Source organism: Rhopalosiphum padi, chromosome 1 (assembly GCF_020882245.1).
Source record: "Rhopalosiphum padi isolate XX-2018 chromosome 1, ASM2088224v1, whole genome shotgun sequence".
Taxonomy (NCBI): Eukaryota; Metazoa; Arthropoda; class Insecta; order Hemiptera; family Aphididae; genus Rhopalosiphum; species Rhopalosiphum padi.
The window spans coordinates 17,315,528-17,336,561 of record NC_083597.1 but is presented as its reverse complement, the minus strand read 5'-3'; the positions used below and the strand labels follow the sequence as shown (position 1 = coordinate 17,336,561).

Sequence of the window (21,034 nt, the reverse complement as noted above, 5' to 3'; positions counted from 1 at the left end):
GGAAATTTTTAAAACTAAAAAAATGCATTTATGAAAAATGTATATATTTATATTTTATAAGTATCTATTAAAAAATATAATATTAATCAAAACCTAATTGAGGTTAGGTTAAATAATATCCAAATCATTTTACATAATTTAGAAGATAGAAAAACTCAAAATACAATGTAATAATACGAGGACTTTGTGCTACCTACCTATAGTTGCACCTATTTATTCAATTAAGTTTTGTTCTGTTACAAATATGAGGTCACCACCTACTCACAAATCACTACTACAACTCAAATACTTATTAGTTATTAGATTTAAAGGAACCATAGTTACACATATAACACATTATGTGTATTAATAATATGTTATATGTATAGAACAAAGCTATAAGCAAATAGTGTATTATTACTTCATTACGGATTTATTGATAAAGTAGATGTTAATTTTTTTACGCTTTTCGGATTTGGGATTAGTGTTACATCAAAACATATTTACCAATCACATCACAATGATTATATACATGTATAATAGTGTGTTGTCATAAGATAAAAAATTAAACACTTGAATGTCACTTGATCTCTTGTATAATATATGAATTAAAACTGGTTATGTTGTGCGGTTTTATATATATTATCTTTAATCGAAAAAAAAATCGATAGAAATCGTTGTATACAAGACCATAAAACATAACCGAGAGCCCTTGGAATTTCAGTAACCTAACGTATTGCAAAGCACGTACATAAACTTTTGTAAACCAAATTATAGGTACCTACATTTTCGACTTGCGTGCAACCGCATGCGAAAATATCGATTCAACGACTACCTCTAGTATTCAACCCTTCTGGGACATTCCATGTTGATTTTTGTTGTTTTAAACAAACGTGATTTATTTATCCTGTAAAATTGATTTTCCAGCATATTTACCTCATTCGTATACGCCTCTATCACCTTTGATTTATTTAAAACTATTTATATATATAGGTACTACCAGCTTTACCCAAACAGTTAAACTGCAATAATGTCCGAGTAAATCCTTAATGGTCGTTTTATTCACTTATAGAAACCATTTGGAAAAGCGTTATTTTCTTTAATAAGTTTGTATTTAAGTATTTCAATTCGATATTAAATTAGGTAAATATATTAATCTTAAATATAATTTATATTATCGTCTAATGAACGTTGATCCGCTTACAAACAAGATGAATTAATTCACCGGTATAATACCCCATTACGTACACGCGTATGAAGATAAATTTATATATTTATCGGTAATGGTAATACGGTCTACGTTATTCCATAATAAACCATACAGATGGTCGGTTTATTCGATAAATGTTTTTATTTGCTGCAGAAATTGAGAAATTTAATACTTCTTATTTAATGCTATAGCGTTATTAGACCTTAGACGTTTAGCTGGTATAATTTAAATTCTCAATAAGGTTTCCTCCTTCTATAATTCCTTTAGAATAATAAAAGACTACTGCAATGAAACACTTCAAAACTGACCTACTTATTTCTTGGGCGTATTTTCAATTAATAAAAATTATAAAATATTTTCATTACCTAGATCTCTTTTTGAAAATAGGAAGAATAAATGTTTGCGTTAAATCAATTGTTTACTATAAGTCTGTAATAAAAAGACGCAAGTTTTATTTATCCTGTGTACAAAATGGACTTCCACAAAACTATTTATTTGTTTGATAGGTTTTAGTTCATAGGAAAATAAAATTGTGTAAATTATTTTATGAAACCATATAAATAAAATTAACTAGGAATTAAATTAATTACACCAATCAATTATTTTTTAAATGATATACGTACCAAAAACTACTTTTTTAATTTTATAATATTGAAGTGTTCAATTGATTAATTTTAAATCACAAAAATGTTTTTTTCCGTTAAATATCTTAATAGTTAAAGTAAAAATAATAAACCAACTAATGCAGTTGAGTGATACACTTTTATTCGCTTGTGTATTTATAGTGGTATTTCAAAAATGTAAACGGCGAATTTATTCTATTTCCATAATATTAAATTACACTTCATGGATAATTTACTTATCAGAATAAAAATAAAGTATTTCTATAAATAAAAAAAATGATAAAATATACATTTGTAGTGTATATATAATGTATATACATACAAAATACGTAAACGTATTCGTAGTTTTAGAATATCTACATTCTACATATTACATTATATTATAAAAATAATTACTTATGTTAAGTTCAAAGTGTCTATAGTTTTTGTTTTTTAATTTTTAATCTAGGTTAATAGTTTCTAAAATATATTTTAATGCTATAAAACTAATGTTATAACTTACAACATGATAAAGATAAATGATTTATACTTTACTGTATTTATACTTTCATTTTAATAGAATCTAATTATATTGACGTTTAATACAAAAAACTCTATAACAATGGAAAAATTTACCTATTTTATTTTTTTTACTTTAATTTCAGTATTATAACTACATTTTTAATGTAATAAAAACGAATATTACAGCATTTCGTGTAATTTAAAAGCGTATAAACACAAATACAAAAATAATTAAATAATATCGACCAAAATATACAATGTAAGAATGTAATTAATTTGGATAAATGGATAAAAATATAATATAAAATATAAATTACAAAATAACTACTGCAAACCAGTAATAATATGTAAATTAAATACTAAACACTATTTATGTTGAATAAATAAATTAAATATGTTGCTGTAGTATATTTTGCCAAACTAGCAAAAATTAAATGATACATTTGTTTTCGATGATCGTGAAAAATATAGTTATTTCGGTATTATATTTATTATATAATATAATATTATCAATATGATAACCAAGACACATTTTACACAATTGTTCAGTAACACGTTTTGCGATAAAACATATAATTTAAATTAAAAGAATAACCTTCAACATTTCACTGTTATAAATATAAATAACTAAATGAGTGAACAATTAAACGCGACAGTCAGCTGAGTAAAGTTGGTAAAGAAATAACACGCTATGTATACGATAATTCTCTCTGTATTATGAGATCTCGATATAGAGTTTCATGAACAAATTTGTTCGGAACTATGCGAAACGCATATTAAAATAATCGTTTAAGTTTCCAACTGAACTACATAACATTAAACGTCAGCCGGAAAAACGCACAGTGTGATAATACACCGTATAGAGCGAAGGGTGAATACATATTACAAATATTGTACGTAATACATATACTTAGTACAGGGTGACTATTTTGTTAAGTTAAACAAATTTAGGCTCTTCGGTTTTATGAGCAAACAGTGAATTATTTATAGAATTTTTAAAATAAAATATAAAAACGTTTTATGAAAGTAAAACGTTAACTATACATCAGCCAACTGCAAAATAAATAAAGAACTTAAAGTATACGTAGGTACATATATATTTTTTATTTCACTTGTAGTCTGTAGATACATTTTATAGAATCCGCAATTTCTTACAAAATTATACTCACTGCTGCTGCTGTTTGTACACTAACAAAAATTTTCTTTTTTTAATCACTATATACACTACCCTCGACTTAAAACCTAAAATTATTCACATTTATTTTCACAATGGCCATAAAATAAAGACACATCAATTAAGAATTTAAAACGAAATCGTATCTGTTAACGCAATCAAAAGCAATTAAAAACGCTATCAGCTGTGATTATATATACATAGGGATTTTACTTTCATAGTAACATAATGAAAGATATCCTTTGAATTTAATACATTTTTAAAATATATAATATAATGCGTAAATATGTATTTATCCAGTATCGTTATCATATATATACATTATTTACGTGTACAGAAACGCAATTATAAACGGCTAGTTTTTTTCCCAGGGGTGTCAGATACTATATTTTAGGTCATCTAAATGGAAAAATAATGCTGAGGGGTTTCGAATTTCACGGCAACTCAAAAGATATGGCCACCATCGGGCATTCCCCCGGAGAGCTTTAACGTGGTTAAGTACTTATTAAACGACTGTATATAACTCGAGTGGACCGTGGACGAAACAATTTCTGCTGCCCCTCAAAGCAGGGGTCTTCGAAATACACAAGTTATTATTTACTATAAATGATTTGAGATTCGACAACATTAGATATAACGGGGAAACCCATAAAATTCGATTGGAATATACTGTGCAATTCGTGTATAGTTGAGTTTAAACGATATATTATTTTGTAGGCTTGTGCTTAGCGAGAAAAACTCATACCTACAATCCTACATATTATATCTGATTTGTTTTGAAAGTTACCTTTAACGTATTTTAATCACTAATCCATATCAATTCAACTAGTTGTAAAATTAAAATACTATATTATAATTAACTCACAACAATATTTTGAACAACAGTAACAACATTTTCACTTTTAATATAAAATAGTTTTATTAGACGTTCTAAAATATATTTTATTTATTAATGTAACTAGTTTTTTGATGGTTCAAATAACATAATATAATTATAAAGTATTTAAAGCAATTTTTCAGAATATTATGATGTATATCGCGTAATTTTAAATCTCTAAAAACAGATATCAAATATTGAACGACATCAAGATTAACAATAATATCTTCTATGACTAAACTAAAATTTGTGGAAATAATTTTTAACAATTATGTAATTTATAGAGTTTATATAAAATATACAAATATGTATAAAAAATAAATATACATTACACGAGTGTTTTTCTGATTAAAAATTGTAAAAGCCAAGTATATTAATTTTAGATACCTATTATATAAGAAATATGTAGTTTTATATATTATTTTTAACGTTCAGATTCTTTTTTAAAGTTAATTGCAACTATTAGAATCCTATAATGTTTTCAAACTATAGGAAATAGATGTTGGGTACCTATGCTAGATATACGTATAGGATATAGATATACGCATAATATGTAGGTATATATTATGTTATACAACCAATAAATACGAACATATTACTTAAACTATAAATGACAGCTGTGACAGCTGTCATAAATAAAAAATAAATACTAAATCACAGTACGAGTTCATCTGACAAACGGCCAGTTTTTATTTTCCAATCGTTTTTATTATACAACGTATTTGCTAAAATACATGACAATTTTTCAAATTGCATAACACTAAACTGCGCCAAGAATATTTTAAAGATGCGCAGTATAACAAACAATATAACCTAAATAATATAAATAATATAATATTACATTATATATGTACCGCAATAATAAAAGTAATTAATTTCTTGTGGTTAAAAGAGCACTGTCGTTTTTAGAAAATGCCTCGACAAAATCTGTTCACATGACACTTCTGAAATGTTATGGCATTATAATATCCTAATATTATCATCTATATTTTTGTCTCAAAGCAAGCTTTATACATTTTTATTCGAATATTTTACTAACTAAAATATTTAGTATTATTATGTTTTTAACCTATAGATTGCAAAGTGCCTTTTTATGTAAATGAGCGCGGATTCATGAGCAATGTCTGAAAAGTGTATTTTCATTGAAAGTAAGGCAATATATATAATATAAGTAGTTACTGATAGAAATACAAATATTGTATAGAGTGCTGGGCTACTTGTCTTGCTTCGCGTACCCCGACGAAATCTAGTATTGTGTTATTATTTTAAATTTGAAAACAATAATAAATCATCTCATTCATAGAAACTTCACAATAATTTTAAGTGAAGTGCTCGGTTCATCAAAAATGATCAGGGTTTTGTTATAAAACTGGTATGGTCATAAATTCCTTTGGGTTTTATAACTCTTTTTTAATGCTGTCATTTTTTGTAGGTACTACGCTACATATAGGTCAACCTTTCTAATCAAACACAGACGAATTTAACTATAATCTTTTTACGCTTTTTTCATGTTCTAATAATTTTTTACTTAGGTGTAATCCCTTATTATGTTTATACTACACATTAATTATTGGCGCCTAATAAAAATTATTCGATGAAAACCTAATGATGAATATGAAAACTTATTTATACAAACGATTTTAATCATTGTTTATATTTTATTCTATGTTTGACAAATGTTTTATTTTACAATGGATTTTATTTAATGGGAATACAAATGCGTTTTAATATTACATTATATAAGAAAAAAATACGAAGAATTTACAACGCATCCTTGTATATTAAAAGTGTACCTCAACAACATATGCTGCAATAATGAATAAATAATGAATATATATTTTTTTAAATATAAAATATGTGTAATTTTCTATAAGACCAGTTATTTAAAATTAAAGAATACGTTTTATTTTGAATAACTATAATATAAGATGAATTATGGAATTTTAAAAGTTAAAAATATTTGGAAATTATTAAATTTAACAGTAAGTACTAAATCCTTAATTAATATCAGTCATAGCATTTAAATAAAACGAATATTATATATTATTCCTATTATCTATGTTTAATCAATTAAAAAATAGCTATTCATTTCAACTCACATATTTTTAATAAGGTAGTGCCTATTTCTAACACTAAATTGGAACAAATTTATACTTGTACAATATTAAATTTAATACTCATACAATTTGTAATTGTAAATTGTGTGTTGTTATTTCTTTTTGTATTACGGTTACTTCTATTAATAGACTTATTATAATACAATATTAGATATTGGTTATCTATAATGAATCAATTTATTTTATTCTAGAAATTTTAAAATACAAAATTATATTAATATACATAATTAGCTATAACTTAGAAGTTTTTAATTTTCTTAAAAAGATATTTAAAAATTATTCTACGCAAACATAAACATAACATAAAAAAATAAATAACATAAATAAATAATTACTCCATTCAAGTGAAAATAATTTATGCTTAAAATATTATGAAAGTAATATCTTTTACGAGTTGTGTCCGCCAAGCGAGAAGTTCGTTTATTGTTTAACATATTTATTACAGTATTTTTTTTTTATTTTTGACATTTTAATATTTTTGATATTTAAATGCCACGTAACATTTCAAAATCCTTTTTCTACAGGAAATTATCACTATTATATGGTACAGTTTAGTAGGTACTTAATATATATGTACAATTTAATCTATATCAGTATTTATATCTCGCAATAGTCAGTAGATGCATATTATATATACTATACCGTTGGGTTACACAGTATAATATGTGAAATTGTATTATTATTATTATGTATTATTTACTCAAACGTAGGAAAGGCGACGATTTCACAAAAAAATCATCATTGTATTTGGATGAGTTGTTATAACTTAACATAATACAACAATATTCATCGAGTAATTTTAGTAAATAAAATTTTATGTTGTTTTTATAATGATTATTGTTCATGTCGATTTTTAAACCTTTATAATACAACATGTTGTTTTACGTGAGGCTTCGATAAACCGTAGCCAATAAAACGTCGAGTTAGTTACCTGTATTGCAGTAATTTCCCGACTGGACTGCAAGCGCGTGTACGTAAAACGAACAAAATAATATTGAAAAAACAAACACGTTTGCTGTGGTAGCTGATGACATTATCGATCGTTTTGCTAATATTTTGTTCATACAAATCCGCATCTAACGCGTCATCAACCGCTGCACTTCTACGGCGTGTCCGTAATACTAAAACAAAATTAGCGAAGCTTTCTACTAATGACAATAATAATAGATAATGATATAACAACGCCGATGTTAAAAAAATTTACCATGAAGACACGAAGTCACTGTATACTTTTCGAAAATAACTAAATCGTAATATTAACAGAATATAATAATATATAACATAAATCACGACAGATATATAATTATACACGTGTTATGGTGTACCTACTGTGCTACGGTTTAGGATCGTAACTTTAAATCTACACGTTTCCATTTGACCATAATAATATCATGTATAAAATAACAATTGACAATGAAGTAGAAACCAAAAACTAAAGGTTTTTTTTTTAAATATTTGGAGCCTCGAACATTGAAAATATTCCTACTTCAATCGGATAATATGATGGCGAATTCGAAAACTATCATATCATGATAATAAATGCATCGTTAGTGTTGCGAAGGATGGTCTAAAAATTGTCCTGCATGATAAACAGCAAAACTAACAAATCCAAGAAAGTGTACAACACCCTTCTCGTTAGTGTAAAGTTGTTATACACAATGATCGTGGTCTAGAACAAAAATTTTATGGTCGAATGGCGTTTAGAAAACTATAATGAATATATCAGGCATACCGTGATTTTCGATCAACCGTCTAACTCTAAATTATATTATTTCTGTGATATTTTATGTACCTCTATAATAACAAATAATATTGTTGACCGCTGTTGTGATTAATAAATACAAGGGGTGTGTACCGGAACGTTTTATACGTCATTATTTTAATTTCCGTTGGGGATTTAAAACAATCAGAAACGCGTATCATCAATTTCAAAAATTATTGCGGAATAGTACACGTCACATTATTATTTTATTATTATTATGTCGCGAATGGTATGGCGAACAACGAGTGATTAGAAGAGCCGTTAACCACTTCTATATATATATAAATTATTATATATATATATATATATATATATACAATGACTATATTATACTGTCCTGTTCTGCCCAAGTCACTGACACGCACCGCCACCATCCATCGGCCGGTTCAAATACTTGTGATTTACCGCGTGACCACAACATACACTGTGTTTTCCACTTTTCCATCTATTCAAATAAAATGCTCGTCGAAATTGGATGACGGCGTCGATGGAACTATAATTATAATAAACGTATTGAATATTCGAAATATCGTTATAAATCACGTGGATTACATTTTTTGTATAATAATATTAAATAAATATCTCAGTGTGAACGGTGAAGTTTCAGAGGCGTATTATACAGAACGGATGGTGCGGGAGAAAAACTAAGTTTGTTAAGATCTTGATCGGAACGATACCGGAGTTTCAATTGAGCGCGTGTATTTTTATTGAAAACATGCGATAGGAGTTTATGTATACTTATTAAAGTTAAAGGTAGCATAGACAGTTACGACCAAAAAATAAGCTCTCACCGACATTTTGAAAAGCAATAATAGTACCTGTATTATTTGTAATTACGAGCTTATATAGGCTCTCGCAATATTACACACTTATGACCCCTCAACCAAGATATAGCCATTATATATTTCATTGTTAAATTGTATACTATGACGGTATTTGATCCGATTCTGATGGACTGGTGGAAGTCTTAGCTCGATTGTAAAAATCTAAATGTGTTTACGGGTACCTATATCGGTTGATGAGTACATCGTTTTTATCGGTTTTAGTGCAATTTTTTTTTTATAATAATATTATATAACATAGGTATTATGTTTGTACAGCGGTAACGTCCCACAAGAGCTATAATAATATTTATATAATTATGCATAATTATTGCGCTAAAAAGTATTATGAACTTCAGTGCGGGAGTGTAAGCGTCCGTCCGACCCACATCAATACATCATGCAAGTCCGGCCGCGCGTGTGTCGAATTGTTATTTTTTTTTCACATATTTTGCTCGTAATAACAATATTATGTTACATACATCAAACCATGTAGAACAAACGACACGACATAGAAATACAAAGACAAATATGATCAAAATAATGCACGTGGTGCAATATAATTATACGTATCGGGTTTTGAACAAACACGCTCACTCTTACTACCTGCCTATGTGGAAAATGCAAAAATGGAAAGTCTAAAATCGTGCGCACATCACCTGCTCGTTGCGTTAATAATACCCGTAATAATAATATCGCATGACGTACAATACAATAATATTACATTATTAATGATGTGGCGCGCGGTTGTTTTTAAGCGAACGTCGCACAACCGATGTCATCGCGCCGACACGAATGCGAAACGTCTGGTCACAATAACATGTATATATTGTACATTATATATTTTGTATAGTTACTCGTTAATATCATTATAATGTTTATTATATGTGTATCCCAATCACAATTACATTATTATATAGGTATAGATAATCTATAGTCGTGCAGCTTTAAGTCTCGAATAATAGATCAACATTACCCTCGTTGATATCGATCTTACTAAATTACATTATATCATTTATATATACATCGAATAAAAAAAATAAATTGAAAATAAAGCGATAATAAGCGTGTACTTACATTTTTCAGACTAATTCTAATATATCCTATTAGAATACTATTCTACATTATAATATGCATTACATATTTTTTTTTTTTTTTATTAATTATTTATATTTATATTAATAAACTATTATATTTATAAAAACATCAATTACAAATGCAATTATTATCCAATCAGTGCGGTGGTTAATGTAAAGAAAAATAATCAACTAATTTTGTTTCTGATATTACTCAAGTTACTTTGGTTAACTTGATCTTACCCAAGTAATGTCGACATTATCGGAAAATCAGATATGATCCATTTATCCGTAACATGATATATTACATATTTTATTATTATTATGTAGGAAGAACTGACAATAATATATTTGTTATTGTTGAAGACTATTGCCATTCATTACAACATATATTTTTTTTGTTATACATAATATAATACACTTGAATATTGGTGATACATGATATTATGATATAAATTATAACATGTATTATGTATATAATAAGTATGGAAAATACAATAAAACCGAAATGTCATAATTCTATACATATGTGTCGTGAGTTTCGGAATCACTGTATTAATAGATAACCATAATAATTACAATGTTGAATACATAGGTATAATACGTGAATGATATCTAAGGTATAGTAGTGCAATCATACCAATTTCTACTTTCTAGGAAGAGAACACTAAATTTAATTACATATTAAATATAATATTATTTTATTTATATTGTGGGACAAAAAGTTAAGTTAAATAAAAATACCATTAGGTGAAAACAACATTCTTCCATATATTATTCCTGGCAATAGAAGCTGCTCAGCATACTCTGCAATCTAAATTTGGTTAAACAACTTAGTTAATATGTTAAATTTAATATTGTCGTTTTTTAAAAACTGATTGAATGAAATTAGCAAATAATATGGCTAATTCCAAAGGTGTAATAACATTTATTTCATGGAGTTATTGATTTGAAAATTTTAAAACAGGTATGAACTTATTTACGATCAATTTGTTAAATATATTATATGTACCCTCTTTTGAACCACTTTGATGCAGGTGGATAGTATAACTTCATTATAATTTGGTGTTTTTATATAATATAAATATACGTGTCTATGTACAACGAGGTAGGTTTACACTGCACACATATATGTATGATCAAATTATTAAATTTTAATTGGATGACCGACGAGTGCACCCGAGTAATAACTAAGGATGGACAATTCCCGGGAATATGAAGTGACGGAAATTCCCGGGAGTATGTGAGAATTCACGGAAATCATATAGAAATTGTGCAAATTATAGGTTACCCATCATAAAGCTAAAATATAATACTGTGTCGCATTTAAATATTAAAGTTTTTTGCTAAATTCCTAATACTATAAAAGCATAAGTATACTGTTTAAAACCATAAAAAACAATAAATTATATTTTAATTAGAATATTTATTATTATATGTTATGCATCTGCATTAGAATCGATGAGATACTAAAGATACTACTATGTGTATATGTAACGTTAAATGTAGAAAATAATATATTTGTATAATGATAATTATTATAACCGTCCGAAGACCGAAATCGTAAAACGATAGTATCTATTGGTTTAGCTTTGTATACAGACGAACACATAACTTACGAGCATGAAATAAAAATATTGTGAAACGTCGCAAGCTCCGAATCCGGACTCGGCCGCCAACAACACATCCGTATAAAATAAAATATCGATAGTCATATAATAATAATAATAATAATAATAATAATAATATAGCTGTACATGTTATTTATCTGTAAATATTATCATATTATGGATATACGCCAAAGTATAATAATTTACACTTTACAGGGTAATTTTTTTATCGCTTTAAGCGGAATAACATATTGTATACAAATATTATATCATGATGTTATTAAGTATTTAAAATACAAATATAGTACAGTATAATTTTTAAGACATTCGAACAAGATATCTAGATATATAACCTACAGTTCACAATTAAATAATTATTTATATATTATATCATAATATTGTAATAGTTACTGTATTATAGTGTTAGTGTTATAACATTTAGCACGATTTTCTACGAGTATGTATTAACCTCACCCGATAAATAGGTACATTCAACAAATATAATACCATACCTACAACGTTTATCAGTTTACAAGATTTTATACATTGTCGACTACGATGCAGGATGCATACATTATGTACATTGTACACACGTCAGCGCGGAGTCTTAAAAATTAAAAATTCAATCTGTGCGATTTGTTTTTCTACCACGTTTAATCGATTGTGTTATTATTCCGAACGTCCCGTGAAAGCAACAGCAACGACCAATGTTGACACTGTACTACCCATGTCTAAACGAAAAGGGTTTGTTAGAGGTCTAAGAAAAATCAATAACGCGCGTTTAAACTGTATAAAAAGCTTCCGGTGTCTAATCGTATATATAATAATCCTGTTAAATTGCAAATTCCGTATACCTAATGAGATACAACGTTTAACTAATATAGTTATTTACCACTTTCGTTCGTAGACTAAATATTTTAAACGACCCTTAACATTCCACCGCACAGTACAGTTTCAAATAGACAAATATATTTATTGTGCACTTAGTGTTCAGCATAATATGTATGTAACTTTATTATTTATAATACGATATAAACTATCAAACTACCTGCATACTATTATCATATTGGCATGCACACTATTGCAATTAGTCGTTAATTATTAGTACAATAAAACAACAATTTATTGTTTAAATTCTACAGCGTACATACATATGAATTATAAGCCCTTGCCTAATTCTGCAATATTACTAACAACTACAGTCAAGTTATAATAATAATATAAATAGCTTATAATTGTGTGTATATATTTTATAATAATAATATGGTCATCTAATTGACTGTTTATATTCAAATCTTTTAAACTGTTAATTCAACAAAAATACATTTCATAATAAAAACAATTTTGTGTTACATCATTGTAATAAATATAATCAGAGAAAAAGATGTCTTGGTAATAAAAACTTTGTCAATTATGGTCAATGGACTTTTACGAGTCCATAGAAAAGTTTTATTTTTATTGCATTACTGCACTATTTCAAAAGTGTACATCTACATTACATATTGTAAATGAAAAATTGAATAGTTAAAAATACGAATGATTTTATGTAGAAAAATGTTACTATCAAAGTGAATTATACTTAAATGGAAATAAAATAAAAAAAAGTCGTTATAACATTATGCATCATTAACAAACAGCATTGATATTGTACACCAATTAATAATTATTGTAGTATTATGCAATAAAAATCAAAATGATTCATTGTAAAAATAACATATATAAACACTAAAATCGATTTATAAAATCATAGTATTTGTTATTAAATATGCTATCATATTTATACTATCATATTTAGCTAAAATACTTCAAATTAAAATTTCAAAACATGTATAGGTATCAACGAATCGATAGTTTATTATACCATACACGATATACAATATTACCATGTATATTTAAGTATACAGAGTATTTATTGATGCACTCCTACATTTTGTCATTTTGTGACCGATTTGAACAAACTGACGTAATATAAATTCTTCCAAAAGTAATGTATTATCAAAGAGGAAATTATTTTACATATCATGCAAATAAGCCCTTTTTCAATACCATGTTAGTGAATATACTATTTTGACCCTTTCGTTGCCAGCAAGTTAATGTGGAATTGTATATGTAATTAATTTTTATGCAATTAATATTCATGTGTATAACCATGGCAACAACCATAAAGTTGATATTAGGCACTAATAAAAAACCCAGCAACAAATAGCTGTATAATATACTAATCATTTTAAAGTTAACTAGTTTTTTTTTTATTTAATTATAAATTATTACATGGAATAAACATCTTAATTCACATCTTTCTATGATTTATTTTTCATTTATAAAATCATATTTTGTTCACATCGCGCTGTATTTATAATGGTTGTACTTATTTAATTCTACCCGAACATAGTGTAGGTAAAAATTATCAGCTAACCGTATTTTAAAAATAATCTAAATTAAAGTCGGTAATAACTAATAATGAATTATATATTAACAGTATTTTTTGTGAATGATAAAATTGTATCTGTTGCCTGAAGGCTTATGTTTTAAAATGTCGTTTGAGATAATAATTTAAGCAATATGCTATAATTATTGTCTCGTCGTATTTTTTTTTTTTTTTTTTTTTTTTAATGTTATATCCATTAATTATTACCCCGGTTTTTACCAATAGAGTTTTTGAAGTCATAAACTAATAAGTTATTAAAGAATATGATGTTAATATTAAAGTTGTTTGACTTTAAAACTATATTTAACGCATAATAAACATTAAACATTAATGTTCCTACTTAAATTATGATTTCCGAGAAAACAGATAATAAACTGATAAACCTTGTTAATTATTATAACTTTTTATTAGTATAAAAATGTATTTTCTAATATGATATCATTTTAATATCGTTAACGATTTAATACTTTAAATACTCTACTAAGTGGGTAACGTATGAACAGTGTCATGTTGGGATAGTTCCGCTGAAATGATTTATTATAAACTACTAATTACAAATAATTTTCAGGAAATTAAAAACAGTTAAGAATTACGATAAACCCAGATTACTATTTTATATCATGTACCATACACAATAAAATATTTTAAACTAGGAAATATAAATCAAATTTGTTTGATTGTTGAACATCTACAATAAAGGTATTATTTAATGATTTAAATAACCTGTTAATTTCACTTAAAATTTAAAAATGTCAATTAAATTAAGTTAAGAAGTGTATAAAGTTAAACAAATATCGTTTGTGTAATTAAAATAAATTTTAAATTTGACTATACCTCATCCGGTAAGTTAATTTACTGTATTTGTACACCCTTTCAAAATTTTGATTGGCACAATTTGGTAGATATTTCAGATTTAGTCCGGTTATACTTTCATAATAATTATTGCGACAGGCAATAACAACGTGAGATACTTATCATTTAATTTAACTGAAATTACTGATGCTTCAAGTGCAACTACTTTTTAATGAAATACGAATGAATCAACTTAAATAGCATATACGGCTTTTGGTTAAACCCAATTATTTTCAGGCACCATACATGCATAATGAACAACGAACAAACTTAGAATTTATATTTAAATTAATATGATTATATTTATATATTATGTTACTACATTGTCCCAAAAGAAATAAGACTAAAGGATTTAAGATTTAAAAAGTACCAACTTACTTTTTTTTTTAATTTTATATAAATTAATATATACAGCTCTCTTGTTATACAAATAAGTAATAACTAATAACTATTAATACATGAATATTTTTTAATTTATTTGGTTCATATTTTACATTTTCTTTAAAAAACTATGCACATCTGCAGAAATTATACCACCAAGTTACAACAACTACATATCTATTCATATTATTGTTATAGGTACTTCTTGTGGTTTAATAAAATAATATACTAGTGATATGTTTAGAACTTTTTAACTTTTGATTTCAATTGTTGAACAATTTATAATATACATATATTCTCTATAACATGTCTAATATGAAATCACTCCTACATATAATACACATGCACGCTTCCGCGTTCGTCTCAACCTATATATTAATATATATCTTTGTCATTTTAGTCATCCATCGTAACACGTGTACGATATTATAATATTATACCAGTCTCTTTATACACACACACATATATATATATAAAATATATTAAAATACGCATCATATTATTCAGCTGCACCCACTCACATAGTCACATGCTCCTTATTTACACCATTCCCGTCTTCTCCGTAGTATTCGTTATTTATAATATATATCAATATCATAACATAATAATTGTGATGCACTAAAATATACTTTAGCTGACCTTCATAATGATATAGGTGTTTTTATGTTCATCTAAAGTCAATCGACGAACACTATACGATTTCTCCAACCGACTTGATGTGTAAATGTGTTGTTTCGTTATCATATTTTATTCATCATATAATTTAAAAAAAAAATAACGATTTGATCTTACTCTGAGATCATCGTTATAAACTTTAGTCATTATCACGCAAAACTATCAAAATATGCGTTGAACTTTTTAAGTTGTGAAAAAAAAAACTTAAGAAATAATCCTTTCGTGTTTATCAATAATTATGAGTTTAAATAGAGAGGAATTCGTACTTAAATATTCATAAGTTTATTATAAAACTTATGGATGATTTTAAAAAGTAATTATAAAACATATTTCAAATGCACCAGAAACAAAACATAACAAAACTTTTAAAAATTAAATAACTGTAATATTACTAATATTTAATTTTTATAGAATAATATCATATTATACATATTGTAATTAGTTTAAAAGTAGAGCAAATAGTTAGTAGCGTGTAGCGTACCTAAAGACGTAATATTTAATATTCGTATATAAAATGTATAATGAACGTCCATTGGTAAATTATTTTATATTCTAAAAATGCAATATAATATAACAGTTTTTTTTCAATATTCGTTATGTATATTATTCAATTTTCTCAGGATTTTATAAAAATCAATAGGTGAATTATATTTATATGTTCACCTTAAACGTTTCAACATTCAAATGGAACTTTATAGATACTGTTTATTTACAATACATTATAAAATATACATAATTAATTCGTCAACAGTTCAATATTATTGATAATTTTAGATTAGTTACTAAACGAGGCAAGCGTAAAAGGATAATAATATATATGTTCTGAAGGTTTTATAATAATGTATTTTTTTCCATGTTTTTTGTTTGTATAAAGGCCATTAAAAGTTTTATAAATGAAACATTTAACATAAATATTACATATGCCTGGAATTTCTTCAAAGGTATTTAAAAAATACCAACTTAAAAATAAATATGTATTATAATAATAATACCAATTAATACATTAAGATGAATTATATAAAGTAGGTATTATAGTAATACTATACATACTTTCACATAATTAGCTTGTTGTTTAAGATAATATATTTTTGTTAACAAATTTACAAATCGTATTCATTGCGCAGATTTATTTGGACTTTCAACAAACTTTTAGCCAGTGGTTGCTTATGTACATAAAATATGAACGATTGTGCAATCATCTCTCCCCTTATACGAAAAAAATGGAAAAGGGTTTATTGATCACATTTCCTATATTTTTTAGTAGGTACTTATGCTGAAATAGAACGAAAAAAATGTAAAAAATGTGATATTTTGTGATACAGTAAATCGAGATCAATAAATAATCACGGATAATAATAACAGTCTCAATTCTATACCGTTGACTTTATACATCCATATTACATAAATACCTACATGACTACATAGATTGATATGCATAATATAACACGATGCGGTGGAGTTACGAATCCATAATATTCTGGAAACAAACAAGTATTTTAATAGTTGAACAACCATATTTTAGTTTATACTATATAGTGTTTGCGGTATCCGTTTGACTATACATGTGTATATTATATAATAATATTAGCTGGCCATAATTATATTGGCGTAGTCGTTATTATATTATGATGTATATTGTGTATTGAGATACGCACGACTAACCGTCTCTTACATAGTGTACCTAATTAATAATATATTCGTTATTGAAGAATAAACCAGTTGACCAGAATGGCTAATTCTCTGTGTCTATTTAATTAAACCTAATCTCACTTCGTGCCGCTCGTAGTAGTCCTCATGATAATATTTGTTACCTTCATCGTATTATATTTGGTCATAAATCTTTTCGCGCTTAATAATTAATAATTCAGGAGGAATTTTCGATTCATTTGAAAGATATTAGGGTTTAAAAGTTCTATACCAGTGTCTTTTTAATCGATGTGAAACATTTCCAGAAAGTTATTTAAAGGGTAATGTATATAGACTAGTGGATTCATATAGTTAATTAATTTGGTGTGGAATTTTTAGTAGTAGTTTTTAGCTGTGGTAGAAACTATTTCAATTATTAAGTCTTTGTATAGTGAGCGATTTAAAACGTACCTTGGTACAGCTGATGTTATTTTCCTAAAAGAGATCAATAATTTTAATAACATAAATATTTTTATTCTAATTAAAAATACTGTGAGATCTAGTTGATCCAGGTTTTACACGCTTTCCATTGAAGTTTCAATATTCATATTATTAATATAAAATATGAGATAGAACCATATTATGACAACATATTTCGTAGAAATGTGAATTATATAATAAATATAGATATAATTTGTATAGATATAACCTTATATAGTTGGAAAATGTTTCAACACTCAAAATCCTCCCTCAACTATGCTATTGTGCTTTAGATGAAAAAATATATTTCTATGAATAAAATTAGTATTAAAACAAAACATTTATATTAAGAATAACCATGTAACTTTTTAGGTTTTTTCTCTTTTCTGCTATAGTTAAATAAAAAATATGTTAAAAATATCAATTTTTATAAATTGTTTAATAATCATGTCATCCTAAAGTCGTCTATATGACTTGGCTGTTTAATGGCTGTTTATTGCGGAGTTAATGTAGTAAAGACAAACGTTACTCTGCATTAGTCGGATAAACTGGTAGAACAAAAATATGATGATTAGTTTAAGTAAATTGTCACCTATTAATTAGTTTATAAATTAATCTATTATCTTGAAGTTATGTTTTAATTATCAAAGTGCTCGTTTTGAAAAAAAACAGCTTTATCCCTCCCAATGAAAAAATCATTTGACTGCCACTGATTGTCTTACGTATTTTTGCTTGTACAGGCGAGAACGTCCAACGGTGAACAGTAAACACAACAGCAACATCAACACCAACAACAAAAATAGTGAAAGTGTCGTCGTGTCGCCGCGGAACGGACGATGATCGACGGCGGCGGAGGAGAAGAACAGACGGACAACGGGGGCGGCGACGGCGGCGCCGGCGTCGGTGGACGTGACGCAGCCGTCAATTACAAGACAAGAAAGCGGCCGGCGGACGCCGTGGCCACGGCGGTGTACACGATAACCGGCAGCGACGGGAACCAGCTCCAAGACGTGCCGCCGCCGTGGTCGTCACAGTGCGCGTGCTGTCCGCCGTCCGTGGATTGCACGGTCGTGCTGCAAGGAAGCGGGCCGCAGAGGCGCAGGCCGCGGACGTGGACGTGCGGCGGTGCGGCGGTCGGCGGCGGCACGGGCGTCGTGTCGAGTCTAACCAGGAGCAGGACGTTCACGAGCAACTACGAACGGGCCATATCGTCGCTGTTGTGGCAGCCGTACGAGTGCCGATCGTCAAGCAACTCGCTGAACGACGACGGCGACGTGGCCGTCTGGCTCAGCGCCACCGGCCGGTACGAACCGCTGTCTAGCCGGTCGTCGCTCAGCCTGTCCACCATACCCAGGTGAGCATTTCGCGCATAACGTCGTCTTTATAATACAGTTATCGCGTACTGCCGGAACGCGCGGTATCTTCGGTATCCGCGGCTTGACACCGCGAAGCGCTTGCGTAACCAGCGTATAATAATTCAACGCTTTACAGGTATTATATTACCAACCGCGAATCGGTGGTCGGGCGGGAACCGCGATTGCGATAAATAGCGAACGGTCGACCAAGTATAATAATAATACTATCGTTTACACCGTCCGCCAACGCGTGTCTCCGCCAACGATCAATCCGCGCGTAAATGATACATTTGCGTACGCCGCCGCAGCATACCTACTCGTATATTATGTACGTTACAAATCGCCCGCGAATTCCGCTGCAGAATTGATATGGTTTCGGTTTCCTCGCAGAAATCGTCACTTAACGCCGCACAATTATTAGAATATTGTACAATCAATTAAACGCTTTCGCCGAACCAGCGATTATTAATAATTATTGTACATCACACTCTCCCGCGAATAATTTCTCGTCACTACGATATCGGATTTCCGGCCCCGCGAAAAGCATTTTTGATACGACTTTGGGCACGACAATCGCCCCGTTCCCGCATGTAGTAGATATCACACAGTCTCATCGCAGTTCCCGGTCCTGCAGTAGATATTATATTATTATTACTGTTTATAATATATACGGATTTAGAATTATAATAATATCGGTTTAAAAACGCTGTGTGTGGATAATTGACGGCCGAGTTAACTTTTCTCAAACCGTCCATTTCCATCATAAAATTAATATTAGTTTCGGGAGGCTCCAAAAAAATGTTCGGACTAAAACAATGTCCATTTTCCACTAAATATTAAAATATTTAGCCTATGATAATGCTATATATAGTGCTGTGTACCGAATTATAAAACGATAGTAATTAAGAGGCTAGAATCACAATACAATCATTCACAATACATTATATCGGTTGCTGACTTCATTCTGGTCACGAATCATCGATTAAGCGGTGAAATTTCTATGAAATAACAAAAATTAAAATAATATATTACATTCATCTGCTGTCTATTTTCTTTATACAAATATTCGTTCGTTGCCGAAATGTCGTATAACAATAAAAAAAATAAATATAATTATTATCATTATTATTGTTATTATTTGCTTATTGCTATTACTAATTATTGTTATAATAAACGGAAATATAGTTAAGTTTTTTTTTCCTTATAATTGACTGTATCTTATCTTTATCCTGTTTAAAAATTTGCCTCAAATACTAATACAATACACTGTATTTTTATTAAAAAAAAATGTTTAGACTTACTTGGAAATTTTCAACAACTTAAAACTAAAAAAACTATTTCTAATAAACTATATCAAATACAAAAAAAATTGTCCACGAAATATATAATTATCCGCTTGTATAAAATTATGACAGTGGCTAATAATTGTAAACATACCTATACAATGATTTTACGTGCGGACCAATAATTTGGACAATTAATATCCG

The 21,034-nt window shown here is 27.9% G+C and overlaps 1 protein-coding gene across 1 annotated transcript in view; it reads left to right on the top strand.

Annotated features, from left to right (window-relative positions):
* LOC132920369 (uncharacterized) overlaps positions 1 to 21,034 on the top strand; it is a 202,870-nt gene that overhangs the window by 89,235 nt on the left and 92,601 nt on the right. Inside the window, 1 exon segment of the mRNA XM_060982710.1 lies at positions 18,933 to 19,546. Coding sequence (XP_060838693.1) covers positions 19,029 to 19,546 — 518 coding nt within the window. The 5' untranslated portion in view covers positions 18,933 to 19,028.